This window comes from Rhinichthys klamathensis, unplaced genomic scaffold (genome assembly GCF_029890125.1).
Source record: "Rhinichthys klamathensis goyatoka isolate OS25496 unplaced genomic scaffold, OSU_Roscu_1.1 h1tg000191l_1, whole genome shotgun sequence".
NCBI lineage: Eukaryota > Metazoa > Chordata > Actinopteri > Cypriniformes > Leuciscidae > Rhinichthys > Rhinichthys klamathensis.
Genome location: NW_026606717.1, coordinates 8,114,690 through 8,141,798, shown reverse-complemented (window position 1 = coordinate 8,141,798; position 27,109 = coordinate 8,114,690). Strand labels below are relative to the sequence as shown.

The following is a 27,109-nucleotide window of genomic DNA, read 5'->3' as shown; positions in this document are numbered from 1 at the left end:
TTGCATGAAATCCAAATTTGACATCTCAGCTCTTTCCTTTAAAATACATTTGAGGTATTTACAATAAAGGATAAGGAAATCTCATATAAAATAAGTCATAGAGTCTATCCTACCAAGCAATTTTTACAAAAAAATTAAAAGTGATATTTAAACAAAATGCTCTTTCTGTGAAAGTTCTACTGAAACCATTTCCCATATGTTTTGATCATATACACAGTGTTTCTGGAAAGATGTTAAGAGATTCAATGCTGATAATATTTTAAATATTTCTCTCTTATCCTATACATATGTGATTTTAAGTTATTGTATTAAGGACCATTGCTCAAAGGATGTTGGTTTCCTTATAAATTTTATTTTATTTCTATGTAAATTTCATATCCACAAATGTAAATTCACAAATGGCAAACCCAATTTTACAGTGCTTAAGAAAATTAAAATGTGCAAAGATGCGATGTCAAAATCTAAAAATATGCATTATGTTCTTCATTTAACATTTTCATATAAACAGTATATATTTACACTTATTCAACAATATATAGACATGTACCCTCTCTGTTGTTTTCTTTCTTTTCTTTTCATTTTCTCTTTTTTGGAATTTTTATTGTATTGTGAAGCATGTGATATGGTCTGATGTAATGTGGACATGCTATTGTACATGCTATTTGGTGATAAAAAAGCATTAAAAAAAAACCCAATTAATTTATTTAACGTTCCCCTGGGGAAAAAAGTAAAAAAAAAGTAAAAAAAAAAAAAAATTTGTTTGTTTAAATCAAACCTCAGATTGCTCCCCCTTGACGGACAGGGTGACATTGAAATGTGGAGGGGGCGGAGTCTACTCTCTTTCAAACTTCCGGGCGGGAACTTCCGGTTGCGGTGAGTTGAGTTCCTGCTAGAGAGACATGATTGTAAACTAAGAGCCGTAGGTGCGCTCCTTGAGTTTGACTGCGAAAAGTACAATAATCCTACATGTGGTCGAGACGATGGAGTCAAAAATAAAATAACAGAGGTGACTGAACCACCAAGCCTCAGGTACGTGAGCTCACGAAGCGATATTGCCTAAATGTCGCGATTACTCCGTTTTGTACTTTATAATGCTCAGAGTAGTTCTGCGTACCTGGCTAACAGTTACAAGCCGTTAGATGTCCGATTCGCAACCAAGTATAGCGGTCTTTCACACTACGCCAACGCCATAGACCCATTTTATTTATATTGGTGAGTTTGCTCGCATTCTGTTTCTCTTTTTAATTTGCAATGATAACCTAAAAAATTAAATGTTACACGGTTTGAAGAGAGAATAGGTGAGAGCCTTTGCTTGCTGTCACTCAACCTCCTTGGCGACGGAAGTAGGTGGAACTTCAGATCACTCCTACCAATGAGGATCGCAGATAAAATGACTGACAGACTTTACAACCAATATAATTTCCGCAAATTTCCTATGGCGCTCGCAATGATTCTTTAATGCGGTTCGTCATATTCCGGTGCACATTTGTCTATGCATCTGGGAAGACTGGCTGTGACACAGACGGGTAGCGCTATGTTGTACAGTGTGAGATTAAAACAGCTGGTTTGCTCATATTTTGGGTTTCTGCTGTTTTTAGTAGGACTCCATCAAGCCGAGGGGGCCGCTACAGAAATGGCAAACCTGAACTGGAAGCCTTTCGTCTATGGAGGAATGGCCTCAATTGTCGCAGAATTCGGTGAGTCTCTGTTGTGCACCTGCTATTTTTTTTATCAGCTATAAAAGATCACTTCTTCATTTAAGTTTGCATAGTATATTTATTCGGAATACATGTTATTATCTCATATGCTCATATGAAAGTGACAGAATGCATATTCATATTTGAGAGAATATCGATATATTATTATTTTTTGTTCAGACGTATTTTTGTTTACGTGTCCAATAGCTAATATAAAGAACCGAGTTTCTTTCTACATTTTGACACTAACATGTAAATAATAATTAGGCTAGGCTAACCCTTTCCACAATAAAACATGCATTATAAAATATTTGATTTTTATTATTATCATTATTATAATTGATATAATTGTAAAGCTGTTACATTATTATTATTATTATTACTATTCATTACTTCTATTAGTTGCTGTACTAAATATACTGTTATTTATAACTATCAAAGTATTACCTTTAGAATCACAATAGCCGTGTTTGTACGTTGGAGGGATTATAAAATGAGCTTTGATTGTTAGTGGAAGAACGATGTTAAAAAAACAATTGCAGAACATGAAAAACAACATTCCCAACCACACAAAGAGAGCCAACTGTCGAAATAGGGTAGTACATTAGATGATAGATAGGAGAGGCAATATACATCCATCCACAACCAAACCAGACTGTAGATAAAGTGCTAATATGCAAATAAAGTACTTCTAGATTTGATCTGAAATGTAACCCATGATTGAATCTTGCAGGTACGTTTCCCATTGATCTCACAAAAACGCGGCTCCAGGTTCAAGGGCAGTCGCACTGCATGGAGGTCCGATATCGGGGGATGTTCCACGCTTTGTTCAGGATCGGAAGTGAAGAAGGCGTCTGGGCGTTGTATTCGGGGTGAGTTTGAATGATTTAAATATTCTGAATGACAACAAATGCTTCACTTTAGCATCAGTGTTATAGTGTTTTACTGCATAATTTCTGAAGATACGAGTTGTGTTCCCTTTTAAAGGTATATATGTAACCCGTTCAGTGGGTTTTAAATACAGCTGATAGCAGCAATAAACTCTAAATATAGATGATATTTAATTCACGAGGTCTGTAGCGGAGCTGAGTCAAGTGAAACTGGCCTTCTGCTTTGGCGTGCACAGACTGCAGTCGTTCCAGTCTACTTGGTCATTTTATCTGTGGGTCACAGAGCATCTTGTTTTTCAAACCATCATCTCATATTAATCTGCCGTTTCTTTTCCTGGCCTGGATCTTATGGTTAGGAGGTTACTGCCATTATTATTTTCTTTTTAAAACACTTAAAGGCTATGCATTAATTATTCTAATCCAAGAGAACTGAACGAATTCAGACCAGTTGCCCTAACATCACTTGTGATGAAAACTTTCGAGAAAATACTGAAAGATGAAATTGTCTCCCTAATCGATGGCAAACTAGATCCATTACAATTTGCTTATCAAGCTGGAAAAGGTGTGGATGATTCCAAGATTTTTATTGTTATTTTAGACAGATTATACAAGCACCTTGAAAAACCCAAGTCACATGCAAGACTTTTATTTGCTGATTTTTCTTCAGCTTTTAACAAGATGCAGCCTCATATTTTAATTGAGCGACTTGCCTCTTATTTTAATCTACCTGATCAGATTTTATTGTTGCTCTTAAACTTTTTAACAGACAGACTCCAGCAGGTACTTGCGAATGGCCACATGTCCAGTATCACCACTTCAAACACAGGGTCTCCGCAGGGCTGTGTCCTTTCTCCTTTGCTTTTTATTATGTACACAGATAGCTGCAGGACTTCCCAACAGGGTAGCTATCTTGTGAAATTTTCTGATGACACTCCCCTACTGTCACTTCTTCAGGGGGCCCAACCGGGCCATGGAAGTGCCTTATCACAATTCGTGAAGTGGTGTGATGATAACTTCCTGGACCTTAATGTGTCAAAAACGAAGGAGTTAATCATTGATTTTTAGAAAGAATCATTTTAACCCAGAAGCCAGTATCATTCACCCTTTAAGCGTGGACAACAAAGAATCCCTTTGATGCGGAAGCTAAACTCATTCAATGTATCTCAGAGGATCTTATATAACTTTTACTATTCATTTATTGAAAGCCTTTTAACATTTTCTTTTGTCTGCTGGTTTGATAGATTGTCTGTGAGGGACAAGAATAGTCTCGGCAGCATTGTTAAAATCTGCTCCAAGATTATTGGAGTTTAGCTTATTGACCTGAGCTCCCTCTGGAAAAAACGGGTGCTCCAGAAGGCTAGACGGGTCATGAGTCATCCTGACCATGTTCTTAGTCAGGAATTCTGTCTAATGCCCAAGGAAAACTAATAGATATGCAAATTATTTTATTCCCTCTGCCATCAGGTTTTTAAATACTGTCGACGGCGGTAACTAGATATGTGGCAGACATCGTAAACATCTGTATTATTATTATCTATTTATTTATTACTTGAAATTGGTTCCCTGCTTAGTCCATGTATTGTGATCTGTGTATTTGCTGCTCTGTTCTGGTGCCCAAATGCAATATGATGTCATTGACAGTGTTTCTGAATGCTCGAATTGAGTGTGCAGTGTTTCCTCTAGGATTTTTTCCAGCCGTGGTGGCAGGCCCATTTCGCCAGGGGGAGGGGGTGTGAGTGATATTCCCATTGGCCACGCCCCCTTATCCCAGGTGTTTAAACCTCCCCTCGCATTATAACATGAAAGGCACCAATAAGAGCGGCAAAGCGATTATGCGCATGATCCCGTGCGCAGAATGATGCACTGAAGCAACGCAAAGTCACAGCGTGCAGCGCTTCGCATTGAAAAGTTCAAAGCACAAAGCGAAGATATTATATCTATCTATGCTTAATGTATTATATCTATGCAACAGTTTATTGAGCCTTTTCTTTTAACAGTTTTAAATTTCAGTTAACTTACAGTGCGCATGAAGAACAATTCATAGTGCTCTCTACTCTAGTGCTGTAGTAACAGACAGCCGGGAGAAAGGAATATGATTTAGAAAGCGCTATAAACTCCAGCAAGATAAAGTAATTTTATGCAAACAATAGACCTTTATCTACAAATAAAGTATAATAATGGGAACATTGATCTTGAAGAGAGTGTCGTCGTGTTACTGTCGTAACCGAACGTGACGTGCTGTTTGAATGCTGAATGGAGAATGACTGAGGAGAGATGAGTTTCCATTAACTTTAACTTAACGACTTAAATATAAATTTTTACCTCACATTATGCTATTGAATGACTTTAGAAGTCTTGGAATATAGTGCGAAAACTTTATGGTGCTTTACAATGTTTTGTATGCCTTTAGTGGGGCTTAACAATAATATACAATATCGGACCGAGAAGCTGCAGCCGTGGCGGGATGATTTTAGGTGTGGCGGCCCGCCACGGCAGAATGAATGTACGGAAACACTGAACTGTATTTTTCTATGTACATTTCTGAAATGCCCTTTCTGCTTTGAAACTATGTATTGTGAAAAGCGCTATACAAATAAATTGGAATTGAATTGAATAGTCATTTTGATGTTCCTAAATCCAAACCGCTGATGACGCAGTGGCTGAGTTTTGTTTTCAAAGGAGTATTCCCCACAATCAACGTCAATGCTTTCATTTTTGCTCGAATCATTTCTCACCAGACTGCTTTATAAACGAGGGTCAGTATAAAGCTGGTTTTGCTAAGCAGCTGCTCCTGAAAAAAAGAATCGGTACCAACTATTCGTGTTCCTGCTGCACCTCTAGAAGAAGTGAGAGTAAAGTTTTATTAACCTTTATATTAATCTTTGCATACTGCTTGCACGCTTCACGATGAATGCGGCTAAGGTTTACACTCAGGGTACATTACGGCATGTTTTCTATGTACGACGTTCTCAATATAATTCATAATCCCACGTTTATAATGAACAACGCGTTATGGTTATTGTGTTATTACAAACTGAGTAACCTTATCTATACATCAGTAAACGCATAGCGTTTGTACAACTCACTAAGTAATGTTACCCTGCCAGTACACAAAGATAGACCAAAGGCCTCGTTTACACTGCAGGTCTTGATGCCCAATTCTGATTTGTTGCCTATATCCGATTTTTTGGACCGTCCATTTACACGTTCTGTAAATTGTGACCCATATCCGAGTCATGTGTTTACACTTGACTGAAACATCGCGCATGTTTAAAGGGGTCTTCTTGCACAGATGGACGAACGCGCAGCGAGATCTCAGGACAGGTGGGAACAACACGATCTCATGAAAGTGAATATAGCACAAATTTTATTTCTCGTGCCATTTATAGGCTACGCCAAAAATAGTTTTTGCTTGCATATGATACGCACTGTAAACGTGCGTATTGAACGCCATAAAGTGCGTATCATGCACGAAAAAACTATTTTTGGCGTAAATGGCACGTGAAAAAAAAAATTGTGCAATATACGCACTTTCATGAGATCGTGGCGGGCTTTAACGAGGTGCAGTGGGTCTGAAATTTTAGGATGAGCAAGCCAACCTTTGATATGTTGTGTCAACGTGTGTCCACATTCCTCTCCTATGACAACGCAATGTTTCATCGGGCCATCCGTCCCTTTGCAGGTGCGCGTCGGGGTTTCTCTCGTCATTAAACCGCGGAGACGCAGCCTAATGCCTCGGAAAATCCGATCTGCCTGTTTACATGACAGTCGCATTGGCACATATCTGATTTATTTCCACATATGAACGAGGCCTGAAACCGATCTCAAAATATCCGAATGCATGCGTTTTTTTTCTGTTTACACTGTCATAGAACACATCCGATCTGTGTCGCATACGAGTAAAAAATCGAAATTGGGTCACATTTCACTGACAGTGTAAACGAGGCCAAAGTGACATTACGTTATCCAACCATTCAGAAACGTCCTGTTCGAGCCTTAATTGTCGAACTTCTTTGCGGCCGTCATCTTGTTCCGGGTCCGACTTCGGTTCAAACTGATACGGTTGCACAGATGTGTCCTCAGAGACTCCCGCTGCCATTCTTTCTCCAAAATATACCCTGAACTGTTGTCAAGGCAACACTCCACGTCTGTTGTGTCTAAACGCCCGCAGAACAGAGGCATATAAAGGCATATACACTGAAACGGCGTGCTGAAAACCGAGCTGTTTTTCACCAGGTAAAATGAGTGTTTTCTTACAATACTAATGAGAATTTTTAATTAAAGTATATTACAAATTTTTCATTTAGACCCGCCTAAAGAATCAAATTAACTTGTATAAAAATGGCAATATATGTCCCCTTTAAGTTCAGCAACGAAGTGAAAGCCCACCAGTCTCTAGATATAAATCTGGTCCTTTTTTCAATCCAAGTCTATTTTTTCACTAGAATTATTGTGAGGCAGGCAAAAAAGTTGAATCACTAAGAATTCAATTCAATTCAATTCAAACAACTTTATTTATCCCCGTAGGGCAATTCAGTTTTAGCCTACCAGTCGTATCAAACAAGACAAGACGACACACCGATCAAATAAGACTTTGGCGGTACAAAAATTCGCTTTGGTGCTTGATAAAGGACAAAATGGACAGTTGTGAGTTCACGGTCTGTAGCCTGCATACTATGGCTACTGCTGACTCAGAGCAGGAGCATCGAGAAGAGGACTCGTTAACGTCGAGGGCATACAATATCAATGGATCGTAAAACTTAGAACCGGTTCTCGAGTGGAACCGGTTTTCAATTCCCATCCCTAATGATGACAGCTCGCTCAGGGCGAGGATGTGTTGAAACGCTGCTGTCAATCAACAATCGTGGGAGGGGCGTCCGACCGTGTGACGTCACACGGTCGAACGGCTCGATTTGAGACTGGGAAAAACATATAAGGAGATTAAAACAAAAACACTGGATGGATTTTTATCATTATAGGATGGTTGTATACAGGCACTGCCAACACACATTTCAGTACAGTCAACTTGAAAAAGTGCATGTACCATTATAAGTAAAACAAAAAAAAGAATACTTTTTTTTTACTGTATTCCAAACTTTGTTCTGCTGTATGAATGTAGCCTATTTATGTTGGCCTGCTGATTGTGCTGAATGTTAAATGGATCCAATCATTGTTCATTAGAAATTGTTTGATGCAGCAATAAACTAGTTAGTATGACTTATTGCTGCATGCACTTTTGAACTTTGCTAATTTAAAACATGATCAAAATACTTATGACGAAACTTCAAATAAGAGAGCAAGTGACAAATATCAGTATCTGAATCTGCCAATAATTGTTTGTTAAAATTGGTATCGGCCCCAAAAAAATCCTTCCGGTGCATCTGCATCCCTAATGAAAATCATATTAGTTATTTCAGGACTAAATCTGCTGTAAAAGGTCGAGCTGTTTAAGCCCGTTGAATGAAATGCTTGGTTGTGGATGTTTGCATAGCGTTCTTCTAAAAATGTTGATGCCTTTTAGCCCATGTTACGTCTGCATATAATGTATATGCTTCTATTATTTGTCACTACAACTACAGACAATTTGTATTCCCCAATTTTTTTATACTATATGGTATATTTAGTCATTTTCACTCGTTTTATCAGTAACTTAAACTGATATTTTAGTATATTGAAAGTTCATGTTTTTAGTAATAAAACATTAGCATATTTTCAGATACTAAATGTCTGCTCTTATCTTCCTTATTGACTAGTGCTGGCTAAAGTAAATGATAAATGTGCTTCATCGATTAGTACCTTTTACTATTAATACTTAAATCAAGTTGTTTTGAACTTTTATTCATGTAGATTTTAAAAGTAGTACTTTCACTGGAGGAATATTTTATTAAGTTTACTAAAGTACTTGATTTGTGTCTTTGTCCACCACTTATCACAATTTTTTTGCAATTTGCATTGATGAGGCCAGCATTTTCAGAGTAAATCCAATCTACTTCTAAATTTTCCTGTGGTACTATGGAAAAATATGGTGGAATTGTGTACTTTTGTGTTAAAACAATTTGCACAAATGTTTGCATATGTGCTTTGCATGATTTTGTCTTAGTCTTCTAAACATATGAGAAAGCTTTTGACAAACTTTTGATGATGTGCACACGTTAATGTTTTCTGAATTCATTCTGTTCTCTATTTTGATTACTCTAATAAAACAGCAATGGTCAGTTTGGCTAATCCTTAGAACTTAAATGATATAAATCCTTGCATTAATAAATGTGCTTGTTAGTCATTGCATGGTCTTGTGATGAATTTAATCTGTCATTGAAACTAATCTATTTAGATTTCCATATAACCTCAGAATGGAAAGAAAGCAATGACCTTGAAGTTGTGTTTTTTTATTCCTAGAATTTCACCTGCGCTCCTCCGACAAGCTTCCTACGGCACAATCAAGATCGGTACATACAACACACTGAAGAAACTGTTTGTTAGCCATCCTGAAGGTGGGTTTAGGAGGAATCCTTTGATCACACTGTTCATTTCATAAAACATGTCATCTTTTCCTCTCAGTGCAACATTTCTGTAGTTTGAGAACAGAATGGAAAAGCTACAAAGCTTTAAACATTGTATTTGGCACTTGAATGCTTCAATTACATGATCTTGCAATTAATATCTAACTACATCTATAAAAACATTGATATCAAACATCTCTGTGACATAAAGTATTGATGATCACCTACTTTGTATCGGGGAGCTCTATGACAAGGAGTGAATCGTCTCCAGAAAATTTTCTCCACCCTAATGTGTTGAGTGATATGGGGTAGTCATTGACTTGTTAGCCAACATGACATAAACATGTTGCACACATCCAGTCACAAATGTTTTTTATTTTTATTTTTTATTAGAGTAGCAATAGCTTTAAAGGGATAATTCACCCAAAAATGAAAATTCTGTCACTACTTACTCACCCTCATGTCCTTCCAAACCCTTAACTGTGCGTTCACACCGGACGCGAATAGCGCGTCAAATTCGCGTCTACCGCGTCTAGTTTGACGCTTGACCACTTTGTGTTAATTCGCGTGTCAATGGCGAAATTGACGCGCGTAACAACAAAAGTTTGAAGCGAAATTTACGCGCGTCAGAGGCGAAATCCGGAGGCGAAAGTTTCGAAACCCGTTGGCGGCCATCTTTTTAGATGTTTATCGAGCATTAGCATTAGCATTATTCGAGAGAGTCACCGCTCGTATATGCTCTGGAGAGCAGAAACAGCTGCGTAGGGGACATCGTCGCTGTACTCGGGTCCACCAGAACCTCCGGAGGGTTTCAAGAGTTTCACAATTTGCTCCAGGAGCTAGGTTTGGTGGACCTAATGGTGAGGACGCTGACGAGGACAGCGTAGGCCGTATAAGCCCTCGGCCTCGAGTGGTCTAGCTATGCCTGTCGAGCCCACGCTCTACAGTCCGGCGCGAGGTTCATCCTCGCCCGCATCCACCTAATCTGTCATTTATTTTTGTTTTGATAATAAACGAAGCCAGCCCCCAAAAGTGATTAATCTGTCCTGTGATTTTTTTCTCTCTCTCACACATCACTGTCCAGACACTAACTTATATGTTGGTTGTCTTTACATTATAATAATATTTCATATAATCTAGATATGGAATAAATAGCATTCAATACAAAATGAATATGTCTCATATATTGAAATCAAGTTTTATGTGATAAAATATTTGCTTTGTTGTGCATTAGAACCACAGTCATATATTACAAAATAATTTATTGAAGCATCCAGATACTTCACCACGTGACAGCAGCAAGCAGCTAGGCTCCTGATTGGTTAACGCGGCGCGAATTGACGCAGAAGTTCAGATTTTTCAACTCGGGCGGCAGACGCGAATTCGCGTCAAACGCGTGAATGCACAAATAGCACTAACTAAATCATTCGCGCGTAACGCGCTTAACGCGCCAGACGCTCAATTCGCGGCATTCGCGCGAACTTGACGCGCGAATGAGGAGTATTCGCGTCTACCGCGCCGCGCTCTACGCCTCATTCGCGCCGCAGGAATTTTTTACGCGCGTAACGCGTCTTTGCATTGACTTAACATTGAAATCACTCGCGCCTGACGCGCTATTCGCGTCCGGTGTGAACGCACCATAAGACTTTCGTTCATCTTCGGAACACAAATGAAGACGAAATCTGAGAGCTTTCTGTCCCTCCATAGACAGCTACGCAACTACCACTGTGACGCCTTAAAAAGTTCATAAAGAGTTTGATTGATCACAAATAAATATTCATGAACTCACACATCAGTTGTGGTAAACGGAAGCTCAAGCATGTTCACCTGACATGAGAGAACCAATGAGGTTCATTCTCGTGTTACGCATCATGTTTGAGCTTTCGCAAGAACCAATGAGGTTCATTCTCATGTTACGCATCATGTTTGAGCTTTCGCAAGAACCAATGAGGCTCATTCTCGTGTTACGCAGCACGTTTGAGCTTCTGCAAGAACCAATGAGGCTCATTCTCGTGTTACGCATCACGTTTGAGCTTCTGCAAGAACCAATGAGGTTCATTCTCGTGTTACGCATCATGTTTGAGCTTTCGCAAGAACCAATGAGGTTTATTCTCGTGTTACGCATCACGTTTGAGCTTCAGCAGGAACCAATGAGGTTTATTCTCGTGTTACGCATCACGTTTGAGCTTCAGCAGGAACCAATGAGGCTCATTCTCGTGTTACGCATCACGTTTGAGCTTCTGCAAGAACCAATGAGGCTCATTCTCGTGTTACGCATCACGTTTGAGCTTCTGCAAGAACCAATGAGGTTTATTCTCGTGTTACGCATCATGTTTGAGCTTTCGCAAGAACCAATGAGGTTTATTCTCGTGTTACGCATCACGTTTGAGCTTCTGCAAGAACCAATGAGGTTTATTCTCGTGTTACGCGTCACGTTTGAGCTTCAGCAGGAACCAATGAGGTTTATTCTCGTGTTACGCAGCACGTTTGAGCTTCAGCAAGAGGTTTGTTCTCGTGAGTCAAGGAGGTTCGGTTGAGCTTCTGTTTATGTTCGCTGGTCAATGTTTATGTGAATAAAAGCCTAAATTCAATCTGTTCATCATATAAAGCAATGAGAATTTGGACTAAACCACTCGATTCATATGGATTAACGATTTCTTTATAGTTTTACAATCTCTTGATGAAATTTTTGAAACGTCAAAGTGGTAGTTGCGTATGCGTAGCAACTGGAACAAATGGAGAGACAGAAGGCTCTTGGATTTCATCAAAAAGATCTTCATTTGTGTTCCGAAGATGAATGAAATTCTTACGGGTTTGGAGCGACGTGAAGGCGAGTAATTCATAACAGAATTTAAATTTTTGGGTGAACTGTCCCATTAACTTCCCAGACTACTGAAATCAATGTTGAGAATCAGTCCAGTGTTCATGTAGTTGTCCAAATAGTGTTTGTGTGGATTTGCATAAGCAATTGTTAACAGTTGCCCTTGAATGCATTTCAGATCAGCCCCTTGTAAGGATACATTCAGTTAGCTCCCTAACACTGTGCCGTAACTAGGCATGATGTAAATCAGAGAACAATAAACCCTGTGCTAATCTGAGTTTGTCCTAACCGGCTGTGATTAAGTGGCAAGTCGTTTTCTTTGTATAAATCTGGCATTTTGATGAATATGGTGTCGTTCCACAAAACGAATGGGGTTCGGGGAAATTGAATGATTTCTCTTACAATTCTGGTTCCATCCCATCCGATCCTGACATGATGAAAGCAATAACTTGCACTTTAGTAAGAGCAAAAATTCAGTTCTCATTCATTTCTCTAGGGTGAGTATCCCGTGGCCAACTAAGGAAACGCACCCCTGACTGATTTATAAGTGTTTTTGATTCACTAAAAAGAATTTGTTCAGGAATTGCACTGAATTGTCTAGCTGTATAGTTTGTGATTTATTAAATGGTTAGTTCATCCCAGAGTTTAAATTTACTCCTGTTGTTTCAAATCCGTTGCACTTTTGTTTATCTACGAACAGAAATTAAGGTGTGTTTGATTTAAAACCTGAGCGAATTTGGTCCCTCCCTTGAAAGCTCATTGCACCAAAACTTTGGCGCTTCATAAAGAGATTGTAAAAGTGGAATCAAGTGGTTTTATCCAAGTCGTGAACGCATCAAATATGGTGAACAGAAGCTCAAATGCGCTTGATTGAAGATGAAAAAAAGAAAAAAAACTCATTGGAACATTATTCTGTTCCTTCACCTGTGGCTGTTGCTTGCTTGGTGTTTTTAAGTTGGTGTTACATAATGGGATTTAGATAACAGGGTTTCAAGGAACACGTATTTTTGATTTTGAGGTTGTCGGTTTTTTTTAAATGTAGCATTTAGCTAAAATGTTCCACTGTTACGAGGCTCTACCAATACTGTTGTTGAAAACAAGGTGTAACCACCATCACTAATGTGCGGCCCAAACAAAAGGTGCTGAAGCGGCAGGCAGACAGGTCTCTAGCATTACCTTATCTGGTGCTGGCGCCAGCGGATCAACATCTCACCTGCTACAGAACCTTCCCTTCTCTGCAAACAACATCTGTATTACTTAAATCCCTCTGACAAACACTCAAAGAAAGGTCACAGCTTGGCCTTTTCTATTGTATTAAACATGCTGTATTTAGACTCTTCTGGCCAATTTCTATTGCTTTTACTGCATGGTTTTCCTAGGATGTTGCCACTTTGTGTCAAATGCTTATTTTGATACAGGCTTTGCCTGCTGGTGTGGGGATACCAATACCCGTTCTCCTGCCAAAATGAACGGCTGTTCTGACTGTTGGTCACATTGATCAAGGAATTACTGTGATTATTGATCAAAATTTGATCCACACTTAAATTTTGTTCTTTCTCCTCCTGTCATCACACTGAACTCTAATCTCATTCATTTTTCTCTCTTGGGGTCTTCTCTTTAGTGCCTTGCTCTATAAAGACTAAGATGCCACATCTTAAAATACTGAAACAAGGCTTTACAAAAATAAGGCTTTAATGCACTTTAAATTAGTTTATCTGTGGTTGATTATTGCATGTCTTATTCCTTCCTTATTGCGTTTGTTATATTATCGATTTGAATCATTAAACTGCCAATTGATTCTTTTTTTAGTCTTTAATGAAACGTGTTAAAGAGCATTCTGAATCTAATGGGGGCTTTTGTCTGTTTTTCAGATGAAACTATGGTGATTAATGTGTTTTGTGGGGTGGTGTCCGGTGTTTTGTCCTCCTCTTTGGCAAATCCAACTGATGTGCTAAAGGTTTGTAAAATCTCCTTTGAAAAGCCACAACAAATTTTAGTATAATAATGCAGAAAAATGTTAATATAACTGTGCATGTAATTGGTATTTTTTTTTCTGTTGCGGAATTATCCCGAGTGAATAAATAAATGTACAAAAACAAAATATTAATAAATAAATATAGAAAATTGAATTTGACACATGAGATTTGTTTGATCCAAAAACTGTGAAATTACTGAAATATCACTACAATTTAAAATAAAGTAATGGTGAAGCTGAATTCGAGTCTTCAGTCACATGATACTTCAGAAATCCTTCTAAAATGCTGATTTGATGCTCAAGAAACATTTCTTATTGTTAGCAATGTTGAAAACGGTTTTAGCTTATGATAGTTGTGCTGCGTAATATTTTAGTGAAAACAGAATTGTTTTTCTGATTTTTTTGATAAATAAAGTTCAAAAGAGCAATATTAAAATATCTATTGTAGATATTATGTCTTTACTGTCACTTTTGATCAATTTAATGTATCCTTGCTAAATAAAAGCAGTATTATTATTTAAAATCTTACTGATCCCTTACTTTTGAACTGTGGTATTTGTGTATGTGTGTGTAGATATATTTATTTTCATATTTATGCTTAGGTCTTTTTAAAATGAATTTAAATAAATGATAAATTACGATTCTCCCACATTCCTGAATAGACAGCAACATTGATTTCAGTATTTGACGGCTTGGCCAAATATGCTTACGGTTATGAATTGCATGCGAACACATTTTGTGTACTGCTTGCGGCTGTGTTAAAGATAAGTATGTTTCTCATCTTATCTTTATCCTAGCTAGGACGGCACGATATTGAAGAAAAATGTGATGTGCGATAACTTGTTAAATGCAATATGTGATAAGAAACAGCTTGAAGTGTGTAAAATAAATACATATTTAAAAAATGAATTTATATAACCTATATATAGGTTTCCGCTATGTTTTGAAGTATCCTATTAGCATCATTCAGATATCGCAAGCTATTGCGATTTGTGATATTTTAAATTTCGATATGTCGTGCAGCCCTAAACCTAAATTTATTTTTACAACACAGACCACTGAGCTTGTCTTATCTGATGTCTTATTTCCCTCTCTTTTATCAGATTCGCATGCAGGCTCAAGGCAGCCTGTTACAGGGAAGCATGATGTCTAATTTCATGAACATTTACCAGACCGAGGGCACGCGAGGCCTGTGGAGGGTGAGTGCTTTCATTACGTCTCGCCTGAGACATCGGTGGTGAGATTTCAAAGCATGTGTGTTTGAATATCTCCTTAGCATTCCAGCTTCTGGGATTGTGCTTTGATACGGTGATGTCCTTCTTGTTTTCAGGGTGTCATTCCTACTGCACAGAGGGCAGCCATCGTGGTGGGTGTGGAGCTGCCAGTCTATGACATCACCAAGAAGCATTTGATTCTTTCAGGCCTGATGGGAGACACCGTGTTAACTCATTTCATGTGAGCATTTCTAGCAGTTCTTTGCTCGTTGATGTCAAATTTGAATTATTAAAACAATGACTTCATGAGTCACATGTTTCATCTGTTTGTTTAGTTCCAGTTTTGCGTGTGGTCTGGCAGGAGCGCTGGCCTCCAACCCGGTGGACGTGGTGAGGACGCGTATGATGAATCAGCGTGTGCTCGCCGGTAACCATATGTACAAGGGCACCCTGGACGGACTCATGCAGACCTGGAGAAATGAAGGTTTTTTTGCTCTCTATAAAGGCTTCTGGCCCAACTGGCTGCGTCTGGGGCCCTGGAACATCATTGTATCCTTTATCAAAAAAATACTTTGTTTTAGGACCTTAAGGGGCCAAGTGCGATTTTTTCATGTGGTCTGGTTTCAGACCTGCTTGATTCTATCAAACCCTGGTGCTTAGCGCATTATAAAGAACAAGTCAATATATTGTTCGTATTTATTCGGTGCTATTATGCTCCGCAGAGTGAACAACACTTGGGTCACTATATGTGCGTCGCATGAAGGCGGCTTTCTGAGACAGCTGATTGTGAGCCATTCATTTGCTCTCTCTCGATCATATTGGAGGTAAATCATCACCAGTGTCATCCCCTACACTGTAAACAAATTATTATTGGTTTAACTTAAAAAGTAACCTGGTTACCTTAAAATCGAGTTAATTGAAATTAGAAATTTAAGATTGGTTTAATCAACAGAAACTCAAAATATTATGTTATCTGAACCACTTAAATTATCCAGTTGATTTGAAAAAGATACATTTCAAGGATAAATCATGAAAATATTTTTGTTGAACATGACGTCCTGGGCTAAAACGCACGAGTAGGTTACTTTACTTCTTGAACAAGTGCGGACACGAGTTTGTGATTTCACAAATCCACATGACAGCTTTCATATTCCAGTTTTTCATGCGAACCGTGCTCTGTTTCGAACTAAACTGCCAGTGTGAAAGCACTCTTAGAAATGTCCTTGGGTTTGTAGTGTGTGCATGGTCCAACCACTAGAGGTCAGTACACTGCAACATGAGATCCATGGATATATAACACACATGCACACACGCACACACACACACACACACACACAAAGTGGGCACCAAAAATACTTGGACACCAGAAAATATGTATTTCTATTATTAATATATTTTCATGAACATATCACAGGTATTACAATATTATGAAGTGGCATTTATTTTAAGTAATTATAACTCAAGCACACTTTTCAATCAAAACATTTAAAATAAATGTGGTGCCCTAGAATGTGTTGAAATAATATTTTAATTTTGTCTCTTATCTCTTATCTTATCTACTTAGAGGGTATGTGGCTTATTTAAGGGCATTTCAAATGTCCAGATATGGTTTTACAGGTCCATTTTCAACTCTAGAAATTGGCCCTAGAATGAAATGGTCTGTTTTTGCCTTATTTGGAAGGGTCATGAATAGTAATGAGGAGTTCTGCTCTGATTGGCTGTTTCACTGCGGCGTCATTGTGTTCAAAGACACAAGACGATAGGATCATCTGTTTGGCAGCCTACATCATTAGTACGCAAGGGCTGTGGTGCACTCTGAAATACAAGCGTGCAAAATAATCATACGTCAGTTTTCAAAAATTCTAACATTTTAACAAATGGACTAACGTTATGCCTTGTCAAACATGTATGGCTTCAACTTACACTACTGTTCAAAAGTTTGGGGTCGGTACGATTTTAAATACTTTTAAAAGAATTCTCTTCTGCTAACCATGGCTGCGCTTATTTGATAAAAAAAAAAAAAATAATCAGTTATAGTATTAAATATTATTCCAGTGTAAATCAGCTGTTTTCTGTGTGAATATATAGTAAAGTGTAATTTATTCCTGTGATCAAAGCTGAATTTTCAGCATCACCAGTGTCAGTGTCTTCAGTGTCAAATGATCCTTCACAAATCAGTATAATATGAGGATTTGATGCTCAAGAAACATTTATTATTATTATCAATGTTGAAACAGTTGTTGGTCTGTCAGTTGTACAGTTTTTTTTTTTTTTTTTAGGATTCTTTGATGAATAGGAAGTTCAAAAGATCAGCATTTGTTTGAAATAGAATCTTTTGTAACATTATAAATGTCTTTACTGTCCTTGATAAACAAAAGTATTGATTTCTTTCCTCCAAAAAATAAAAATAAAATTCTCACTGACCCCAAACTTTTGAACGGTAGTGTATGTGGTGGAGAATGTGACGTTAGCTAGAAGGATCGAGTGAGCTAACATTATCTGCGAGCAACTAAACTTAAGTAGTTAGCCCCTGACGTGTTGTTGATGAAATAGACGAAAGTACAATTATTTGACAAAAGGGAATTTACATAGCCTATGTATCTACAGTATTATTTTGTAGATTTATATGACAACACAGGCAAGAAATATTAACCTCAGCGTAAATACTTTGTCATACTATTTAGTTATGTATGCTCGTTACTTGGAGTTTGCTATTGTTACTGTACTAGGACCTTGCGCTGGATCCAAATAACACAGTGTAAATTATCGTTAATAAAATCACTAGTTTACCGCTTGCGGGAATATAGTTGGAATTGCCCCCTTCTTCAGTATGAGACGCTGAGAGAAGCCTGCTTGATATTGTCCCAGGTTAGAAAATAAGTCCGTGGTGAAATGAGCAGAGCAGACTAACAACTTCGAATTAAACTGTTGCGGTATCCGATTATAGATAAACATCAACCCCGCCTGTTGACATATTTTTTTTCTGTGGGAAGGGTATGAAAAGTCATACCCTGGCATTGAACATGGGCTGGCATATGCACATTTTTGGAGGCGTACATATTAATGATCCCGACTGTTGCGTCACAGTCGGTGTTATGTGGAGATTCGCCTATTTTTCAGGGGTGTTTTTCAAAAACGAGATTTAAATAAGAAGGAGAAAACAATGGTGTTTGAGGCCTTGTCCACACGGACACGGGTATTTTTATAACCAGAGTTTTTCCTACAGCGTTTAAAAAAAAAATCCAGCCCACATGAAAACGCAAAAACACGCTATATCAAGCGCGGTCAAGAGCAGGCGGCGATATAAACCTTAACCGTAAAGCCACGTTGGCCAATCAGAAGTGCAAATCTGACGTCAAACGCAGCGGATAACGGCGCACACTCTGACGTCGCAAGGCAAAACCCCCAGTTTCACTGTCTACACGACAACACTGTAACCGGTGTTTCTGAAAATCCTCACCCTGGCAGGGGTTTTCAAAAATGTTCGGTTTCAGTGCGTTTTCGTGTGGACGAACGGCCGAACCGCGTAAAAAAAAGTCACGGTTATAAAAATACCCGTGTCCGTGTGGACAGGGCCTGAGACTCACTGAATGTCATGTCCATGTACTGAACTCTAGTTATTTAACTATGCCAAGATCAATTCAATTTCAAATTCTAGGGCACCTTTAAGGTTTCACAATTCGAAACAATAGATATATTGTTGAAATCGAAGACAAAGGAGTTTCTCAGAAGAGTTAAGTTAGTTCTTGCATCATTTGTTTGCAGATGCCACTGGCTTCAATATTTTCTATGTATTGTAATGCAATGAAATTCCAACATTTTGAAGTAGACTTGAAGGATAAGTTTGTCGATTTTCAACCATAACACATTGCCATACGGACAAGCAGTCAGTAATGAAATAATAAATAATGAAAACTTGCAATGCCGTTCAAAGTGAGTCTGACAGTGATTCATTAACCAGTCTTAAGAATCAGTCTGAAAAAAAAAAAACGTACAGAATAGATAACTTTTTGAATTATTATTATTATTATTGATTAAAAGAACCGGCTCATAAGAGTCATTCTTTTAAGAATCAGACTACTCTGGTATAGAGCTTCGGAAGCTGACGTCATGCAGTCTAAACTCTTTTTGGCAGGCAAATCAGGAGAGCGCCAGAGCGGCTGTAGCAGTGATATCGATAGCGGTCGAATGATTTAAAGTCTATTTAAATTTTAAAACCATAAAATTTCAACATGGTTTGGGGGAATGTTTAAACTGTTGATTAACCCATTTAATCCCACCGTAAAGATATAAAAGAATAATTTTACAATAGTGACAGTAAAGATATAGTATCATTTTCCCATAAAACAAAATTTTTCACACACTTTCCATAAACAATTTTTTATTTTATTGATTATTTCAATGGACAACTAATGACACATCATTGGGATATTTTCATGTCTGGGAAAAACTTGGGAAAGTCAAAAAAGACTTGACCCTCCCTTCGCCAGTTATTAATTTTTCTATGACCCTCCAAAACGATTGTGAAAAAAAGCATGACCCTCCCCGGTAATTTATTGATTACTTCTGTACTGGTTTGCGCTTGGCAAAGATGTTCAGATAGCCATTGTTTTTTTGTTGTTTTTTTTACAACTAACAAACGACTGAACTCCTGCTTTCTCATCTCACTAAGGCTGTAACAATAGACCAAACCTACAATTCTGTTCGTATCATGATTTTTATTTTAGATAAAAAAATTATTATTTTTTTTAATCACGTTTTCGGTGCTGATGCATAGTGCGTTCATGTAACAAGGGTGGCGCTCCAAAGTATCTAAAAGCTGCCACAAAGAACCGGCAAAGGTAATGATTATGAATAGCCTATGTCAAATATAGCAAGGAGACATTTTAAATGTTTATTAATAAACAAGGTTTTTCAAGATATGAAGTTGACTATGCTGACTCGCGATCTTCACAGTAGTTTCAAGTTTACTTTATTTATATAGCACATTTAAAACAGTCGCAGACTGACCAAAGTGCTTCACAACAAGAGAACAGAACAAAAGAACATTAAATGAGCACAATCAACAATAAGGCACACAGTTTCTGGTCCATCAACGTTTCCATATTAGGCAATACTACAATCGTAATATGCCAAAGAGAACAAATGAGTTTTTAAAAGAGACTTAAAAATGGTCAAACTCGGAGCCAATCGAATTTCCACTGGTAAGTCGTTCCAGAGGCGCGGACCGATTGCCGAAAAGGCACGGTCACCTCTGCGTTTAAGTCTCGAATGTGGAATTAAAATAAGATTCTGTTCTCCAGATCTTAAGCTTCTTGAGGGGATATACTGATGCAGCAGGTCAGATAGGTAGCCAGGTGACTAAAAGTGCAGTGATTTAAAAACAAATAGAAGAATTTTAAAATGTATTCTAAATTGCACTGGCAACCAGTGAAGGGCCTTTAAAAGTGGAGTGGCGTGATCCCTTTTCTTCTTTTTCAACAGAAATCTTGAGGCAGCATTTTGAACTAGCTGGAGACGGGCAATTTGGGCCTTAGAAATGCCACAGTATAACGAATTGCAAGTCAAGACGTGACGTAATAAATGCATGCACTGCCATCTCCAAAGTCTTATCAGTAAGGAAATGTTTAATTTTTGCAAGTAGAAGGAGCTGGTGAAAACTGGACCCAACTACTGAAGAAATCTGTTTATCAAATTTTAAAGAGTCATCCAGGATAACACCCAGATTCCGTGCCTGTGAGGACCGAAAAGTCGATAGTGACCCCAAATCCAGGTTAAGTTTTTTCGTATTTTCAGAAGGGCCAAAAACAATTACTTCAGTTTTCTCCTTATTTAAGGATAACATTTTTAGAGATAACCAGGATTTAACCTCATCTAGACAAGAGGAAAGAGCAGTCATGGCCAATCGATAATTTTTTCTGAAAAGCAAATAGATTTGGGTATCATCGGTGTAAAAATGATACGACACTCCATGTTTTCTAAAAATAGATCCCAGAGGCAGCATATATAATGAAAATAGAGAGGGGGCCAAAATCGAGCCTTGAGGAAGGCCACATGGGAGAGGAGCAGTAGAAGATAAAAATTCTCCTGTCCTAACCACAAATTTCCTGTCAGATAAAAATGACTGGAACCATTCTAGAACTGTACCAGAAAGACCCACCCAAGATTAACGCGCCAGAGAGAAAGGCAGATTTCATACGGATTACATAAGCAGAGATCAGTCTGTTTTTCGTTTTTAAATGTTCTGTTTAAAAGTAGACATCAAGCTTTCAATACATTTATCAGGTCTGTGAAGTAGCCTACATACGCTGAGTTTCGGTTCATTTATGAGACAAGAGTCCAGTTCACGCGCCGGCGCCTCAGTTTCTTATCTTTTGTCTTCTATATTTACTTCTTATTTATTAAATCTAGGCAATTGGTTGATGAAGCATTAATTAAAATTAAGATACAATTACTTTAAAGAAAGGCTTTGTGCTTTCTGAAGTCCGTGAAAGTTTTAAAGTCATTTTCACAGCGGCCATCATGTCTGTAACGGAGAACTGTCAAGTCCGTCACATTGTTTTTTTCCGCTCATAAATGCGAACACGAAAAATAAAATAAAAAAAGAATATTTTATGTTCTGTGGAGGCTGACTCTTCTTCATCCTATTAGCCTACTTTCAGGAAAGCTATCAGTTCCTTTATCAATACACATGAAAACCACCCCGGGGGCATTATAGGGATCTGTTAAGTTTTGTTATGTACAAGTCTATGTATTTTGAATTAAAGTGTGCTATGAACTCTGTTGCCTTGAAACTCATGCTGCCGTCATTCGTTCACGTCCCGGACCGCCTGAGCGGTCATATGCCTGCCAATATGGCGGTTTAAACAGAGTAGGTCACGTGACGTCCGGAGCTCTATTGCTTTGATTTTGATTTGTTAAAAAGATCTGGTTCATATAAGTCATTTGTGTTTTTTTGTGTGCAGCCCCAACACATTCATTACAGGTGCTAAACCTGCTTTCATAACTCTGGTAAATATGATTTGAGCTCCACTGCTAAAAAAAAAAAAAGTAGTGCACAAAACACTGAACTCTACCTTAGGCAAAACAGGATATTGTGACATGAGAATAAGATTTGTGTGTGTAAACGCTTATGCTGACATCTCTCTATTCTTGTATATTCCTGTGATCCTTGACTTAAATTTCAGTTCTTCCTCACCTTTGAGCAGCTGAAGAAGTTTCCATTGTAGCCGAGTCTGTGACTTCGCTGAACTGTGTCTCTCTGTGTGTGTGTGTGTGTGTGTGTGTGTATGGAGCTTTGGTCCTTCAACATTCATCATCCCTTCTCCATCAGACACACCTAGAAGTATGTTTATTTAAGAACTTGTTTTATTCTCATCTCATCATTTGTATTGCACATACTTGACGACACATTTAAACAATCGTTTTTGCACTCGTTAATGCTTTATTTTTCACTCCTGGCAGCTATCTGTCCGTCAGCGCCATGTTCACAGGCCCAGTGGTGGTCTCGTAATATATGCTCAGTCAGCTTGGAGCCGCACCGGTGAATATCTGCAGTAAAGTGCTATAGCTGGAAAACATCAGGCATAGTTTCTCCTCACTGGTTTGAGAGCTTGGCATCATACGATTATGCTCAAGTTAAGTCACTAAAGACACGTGAGGATGTAGAGCAATAGTTAGTGTATTAGTGAATATAAGTAGATTTCTTTTTCTACTTTTTTTCTAGAATATTTGAGGTCAGCACACTCCAAATGAGATGTTATCCTTGTAAGTTAAAATGTTCACATGTAGACACCGCTTCAATGACAAATCTTTTTGCTTTATCTGTAGACTGCAGATATGATTGACTTGTATACAGGTCAAATTAATGCCAAAGGAACTAGTAAGTTGGTGATGTGACCTCACATCCCATTGAAATCAATGGGCCCCATTCATAAAACTCAAGCAAATTTTAGTGCAACTTCAATCATTCTTGCTCAATTTGTCACATTTAAGTCAACATTGCTCATTTCATAAAAGCTTCTTTTATCCAATATGTCTAAGACTTCTGAAATTCTCAATGAAAATAGGTGGAGTTTATGCTTGAACACGCACAGAATTGAAAATCACTTGTGCACAACATATGTGTACTGTTTTTATTATTTTCTCTTCTTTTGCAGCGATCTCTTTATTGCCACATAGATGTGTGTATGCAGTTTGTGTGTGTGTGTGTGTTCTGAGAAGCACATGCAAAATATTAAACATTTTTGGCAACTGTCAAAAGTGTAAATACTGCTACTGTATGATAGAACAAAAATAAAATATTTACAGTTTTTTTTCCCCCCACTTTTTATTTTATTATTTTAGGTCAGATTTTGTGGAAAAAGGGGTCAGTAGTATTTTTGGTGCTTGCCTCCTTTGCCAAATTGTACATGTTTTGAACCAGAACTGCACTGTTGTTTCTGAGTTTTTAAGTGACATTTATTATTGTTATTGGGAAAGTACTGTTACATATTTATCATTGTATGTCAATATATTTCAAGCCTTACCGCTTCCTGCTTTTGTATTTATGCCTTTGCCTGATCGTTTTATGCCTCTTGGTGTGCTAGGTTTAACTTCTGCTATAATTCGATGTGCTCTGTTGTTCATTACCTTTAACATGTTCATAAGCAATTCAAACTACTGTAAACTAATCAAACATTATTGCTAAAGTTATATGGGCAAACTGTTCTTCACACGACTTTAAGGGGACAAGTTGAAACGGCTTAATGTGTGTAATGCCTGGGCTTTTCAGGGGGTTTCCTCTTTGATATACTTGCTTCCAATTCTTTCTCAGACTTTGGCTTTTGCTAGATTGGTCATCACAGCATGGTGCATGAAATATTCCTCTCTGGATAACTTTTGAAAATGCTTATTTCATTGTGTAGCAAAGACCAAGAACCACATTAACGAATGTGCCTGTGTTTTTATTTCAATTTACTGTTAGTCACCCACAGATCATTTGCAGGTTTTCAAAATATTTGTTTTTTGATTTAGCAGATACTTCCTGTTTTATCATATGAAATGTTTTTTTGTGTAGTTGTACTTTAAATGTGAAGGGTGTTCATTTGGATGTATAATGGAAGTCATGATGAATGTTCTGACGACACTGTCATACAATGATGAAAATTATACAATTTACTCCAATTTAAAATGTACTGCAGCAAATTCATTTGATAAATGAGCTTATGAAAAAGTGCAGAATTAAGTGTCTACACACACACACACACACACATATAATATTTGCTATATGTGTGTGTGTTTTCAAAGTGGGTATAAAAGCAAATAACCGACGCTGCTTTTTTTTTCTTCTTTTTTTTCTCTCAAAAATTGAAAAGCATCCAATATCCATAGCTGGTATACTGTATGCTTGCAATTGACAATTACTTTGTGATCCACTCTTTAGTTAAATGTCTTTGGTCAACACAAACACCTTATTTATTATGATCTGTTGCTTGAATAGACAATGATTGTATTAAAAATTTCAGATTTTTTTTTTTTTTTTTGTGGCTGGTTTGATTTATTTTGCTTTGTCTGATGTAACTGTGCACCCTGATAATAAACGCAGTTTTCACTGAAAGTTTGTTGTTTATAGGTCCCATTTAGTCCCATTGAGCCATAGGATTAAACAAAACTAATGAACAGCATCATCATACAGTTCTATGTTGTGTTTGAAAGTTTTTTATATATATATATATATATATATACAAACTATATTGCAAAGGCTTTTGGACGCCTGCCTTTACATGCACATGCACTTTAATGACATCCCATTCTTTAATCCGTTGGGTTAAATATGGAGTTGGCCCACCCTTTGCAGCTAAAACAGCTTCAACTCTTCTGGGAAGGATTTCCACAAGGTTTAGGAGTGTGTTTATGGGAATTCATCCCAAAGGTGTTTTATCGGGTTGAGTTCAGGACTCTGTGCAGGCCAGTCAAGTTCCTCCACACCAAACTCACTCATCCATGCCTTTATGGACCATGCTTTGTGCACAGTCATGTTGGAACAGGATGGGTTCCAACATGACTGTTCTCACAAAGTTGGGAGCATGAAATTGTCCAAAATGTCTTGGTATGCTGAAGCATTAAGAGTTCCTTTCACTGGAACTAAGGGGCCAAGCCCAACCCCTGAAAGACAACCATGATCCCCCCTCCACCAAACTTTACACTTGGCACAATGCAGTCAGGCAAGTACCGTTCTCCTGGCAACCGCCAAACCCAGACTCGTCCATCGGATTGCCAGACAGAAGCGTGATTCGTCACTCCAGAGAACACGTCTCCACTGCTCTAGAGTCCAGTGCTTTACACCACTGCATCCGGCGCTTTGCATTGCACTTGGTGATAGACTCGGCCATGGAAACCCATTCCATGAAGCTTTCGTCCACACACTGTTCTTGAGCTAATCTGAAGGCCACACAAAGTTTGGAGGTCTGTATTATTGACTCTGCAGAAAGTTGGCGACTCCTGCGCACTGTGCGCCTCAGCATGCGCTGACCCCTCTCTGTGATTTTACGTGGCCTAACACTTCGTGGCTGAGTTGCTGTTGTTCCCAATTGCTTCCACTTTGTTATAATACCACTAACAGTTGACCGTGGAATATTTAGTAGTGAGGAAATTTCATTAATGGGCTTATTGCACAGGTGGCAACCTATCACGGTACCAGGCTTGAATTCACTGAGCTCCAGAGAGCGACCCATTCTTTCACAAATGTTTGAGGAGCAGTCTGCATGCCTAGGTGCTTAATGTTATACAACTGTGGCCATGGAAGTGATTGGAACACCTAAATTCAATGATTTGGATGGGTGTCCTAATACTTTTGACAATATAGTGTATATTTCCTCAGAGTTATTAATGCAGCTTATAGGTTAGAGTCATTTGATTTAAAAAAAGTGTGTATTTTTTAAGGATATTATGAGATCATCATAGTGTTGCAATCAGACATGGAAGAAACATTGCACCTCCATGCCAAATTGCCAAGGGTTGAACAGTTTGGACACCTGCCCAGATCTTTAACCATCAGACTTACACCTACATGACAAGTTCGGCAAGGATAAATCGCACGTAACTAGCGTACAATCGGTAGAATTCAAAGGTATTTTCTTTGAACATTTTACATTCATTAATATAAAATATTGCAGGAAATCATATTTTTGGCTGATACAAAAGTTTTGGGATAAATTCCTTTCTATAATGTTTGAAAAGTCAAACCAAAACACATTGCAATAAACGGTTCCAAAATAAGTGAATATTGTTTCTTCAAATTGATGAAAAACGAAGCAATTGGGTGTTATACTGGGAGGAAATACTGTTATTGAACTCTGCAAGTTTACAATTTACTGTGACAATTATTTACTGGGTAGAATAATTTTTTGTTGAATCCGGAAATCGTTTTATGTCACTGAAATTATTAGATATATCCCAACTTTTTCAAAAAAAACTTACAGACAGCCACTTTTTTTTTATTTTAAATATTACAAAATGTAACAATACGCCCAGTCATCCGAATACAGAGAATAAAAAAGAGTTTTGCTCAAACAATTTGCTAATGACAGAATAAAATAAGGAAGATAGGAGGAAAAGACGAGAAAGAAAATGAGCAAGACATTGCAAACTGAAGTTGTTCTAATTACTTAGTAAAATTAAATTATTTTTAATTATTTTTAATTGACTTTTTAAATTCTAAATAAAAAGCAAGGAAAAAATGTTGGTGAACTTACGTGGCTATAACATTTGCAAAGCTAACTTTATAACACAGCAAGCATTGTCTGAGTAACATTATTGTCCTAAAATAAATTATGTCTTTTCAATTTTTACATCTTGTAGGATATTAAAGGTCACCCAAAAATTAAAAGTCTGTCATCCTCAGTTGTTCTAAACCTGTATGAGTTTCTTTCTTCTGCTAAACACACACACAAAAAATATATTTTGAAGAATGTTGATACCAGACAGTTGACGGTAGCAATTGACCTCCATAGTTTTTCCTATACTGTGGAA

General features: G+C 37.8%; 2 protein-coding genes across 4 annotated transcripts in view; both read left to right on the top strand.

Annotated features, from left to right (window-relative positions):
- Window positions 1–864: 864 nt before the first annotated feature.
- slc25a14 (solute carrier family 25 member 14) lies at window positions 865–22,340 on the top strand. Of its 3 annotated transcripts, none has more exons than XM_056262284.1 (9): window positions 865–1,029; window positions 1,602–1,697; window positions 2,431–2,569; window positions 8,984–9,078; window positions 13,780–13,865; window positions 14,987–15,082; window positions 15,214–15,338; window positions 15,433–15,646; window positions 22,285–22,340. In XM_056262284.1, the coding sequence occupies exons 2-9, from the start codon at window positions 1,634–1,636 to the stop codon at window positions 22,324–22,326; spliced, it is 861 nt and encodes a 286-aa protein (XP_056118259.1). In that variant the 5' UTR covers window positions 865–1,029; window positions 1,602–1,633; the 3' UTR covers window positions 22,327–22,340. The 3 variants fall into 3 exon arrangements, with proteins under 3 accessions (XP_056118259.1, XP_056118258.1, XP_056118257.1); XM_056262283.1 differs by having other exon boundaries at window positions 1,599–1,697; XM_056262282.1 differs by lacking the exon at window positions 865–1,029 and having other exon boundaries at window positions 1,459–1,697.
- A 2,952-nt stretch (window positions 22,341–25,292) lies between these two features.
- Window positions 25,293–27,109, top strand: part of pof1b (POF1B actin binding protein) — a 49,290-nt gene continuing 47,473 nt past the window's right edge. Inside the window, exon 1 of the mRNA XM_056262335.1 lies at window positions 25,293–25,306. Within this exon, the coding sequence (XP_056118310.1) occupies window positions 25,293–25,306 (14 nt within the window). The remainder of the gene's footprint in view (window positions 25,307–27,109) is intronic.

Bases quoted from the DNA above. Each gene is read 5' to 3' on its own strand.
- slc25a14 (XM_056262282.1), top strand. From the start codon at position 1,493: ATGCATCTGGGAAGACTGGCTGTGACACAGACGGGTAGCGCTATGTTG. The intron at 1,698-2,430 runs GTGAGTCTCTGT...TGAATCTTGCAG, and splicing joins CTCAATTGTCGCAGAATTCG to GTACGTTTCCCATTGATCTC. The intron at 13,866-14,986 runs GTTTGTAAAATC...CTCTTTTATCAG, and splicing joins ATCCAACTGATGTGCTAAAG to ATTCGCATGCAGGCTCAAGG.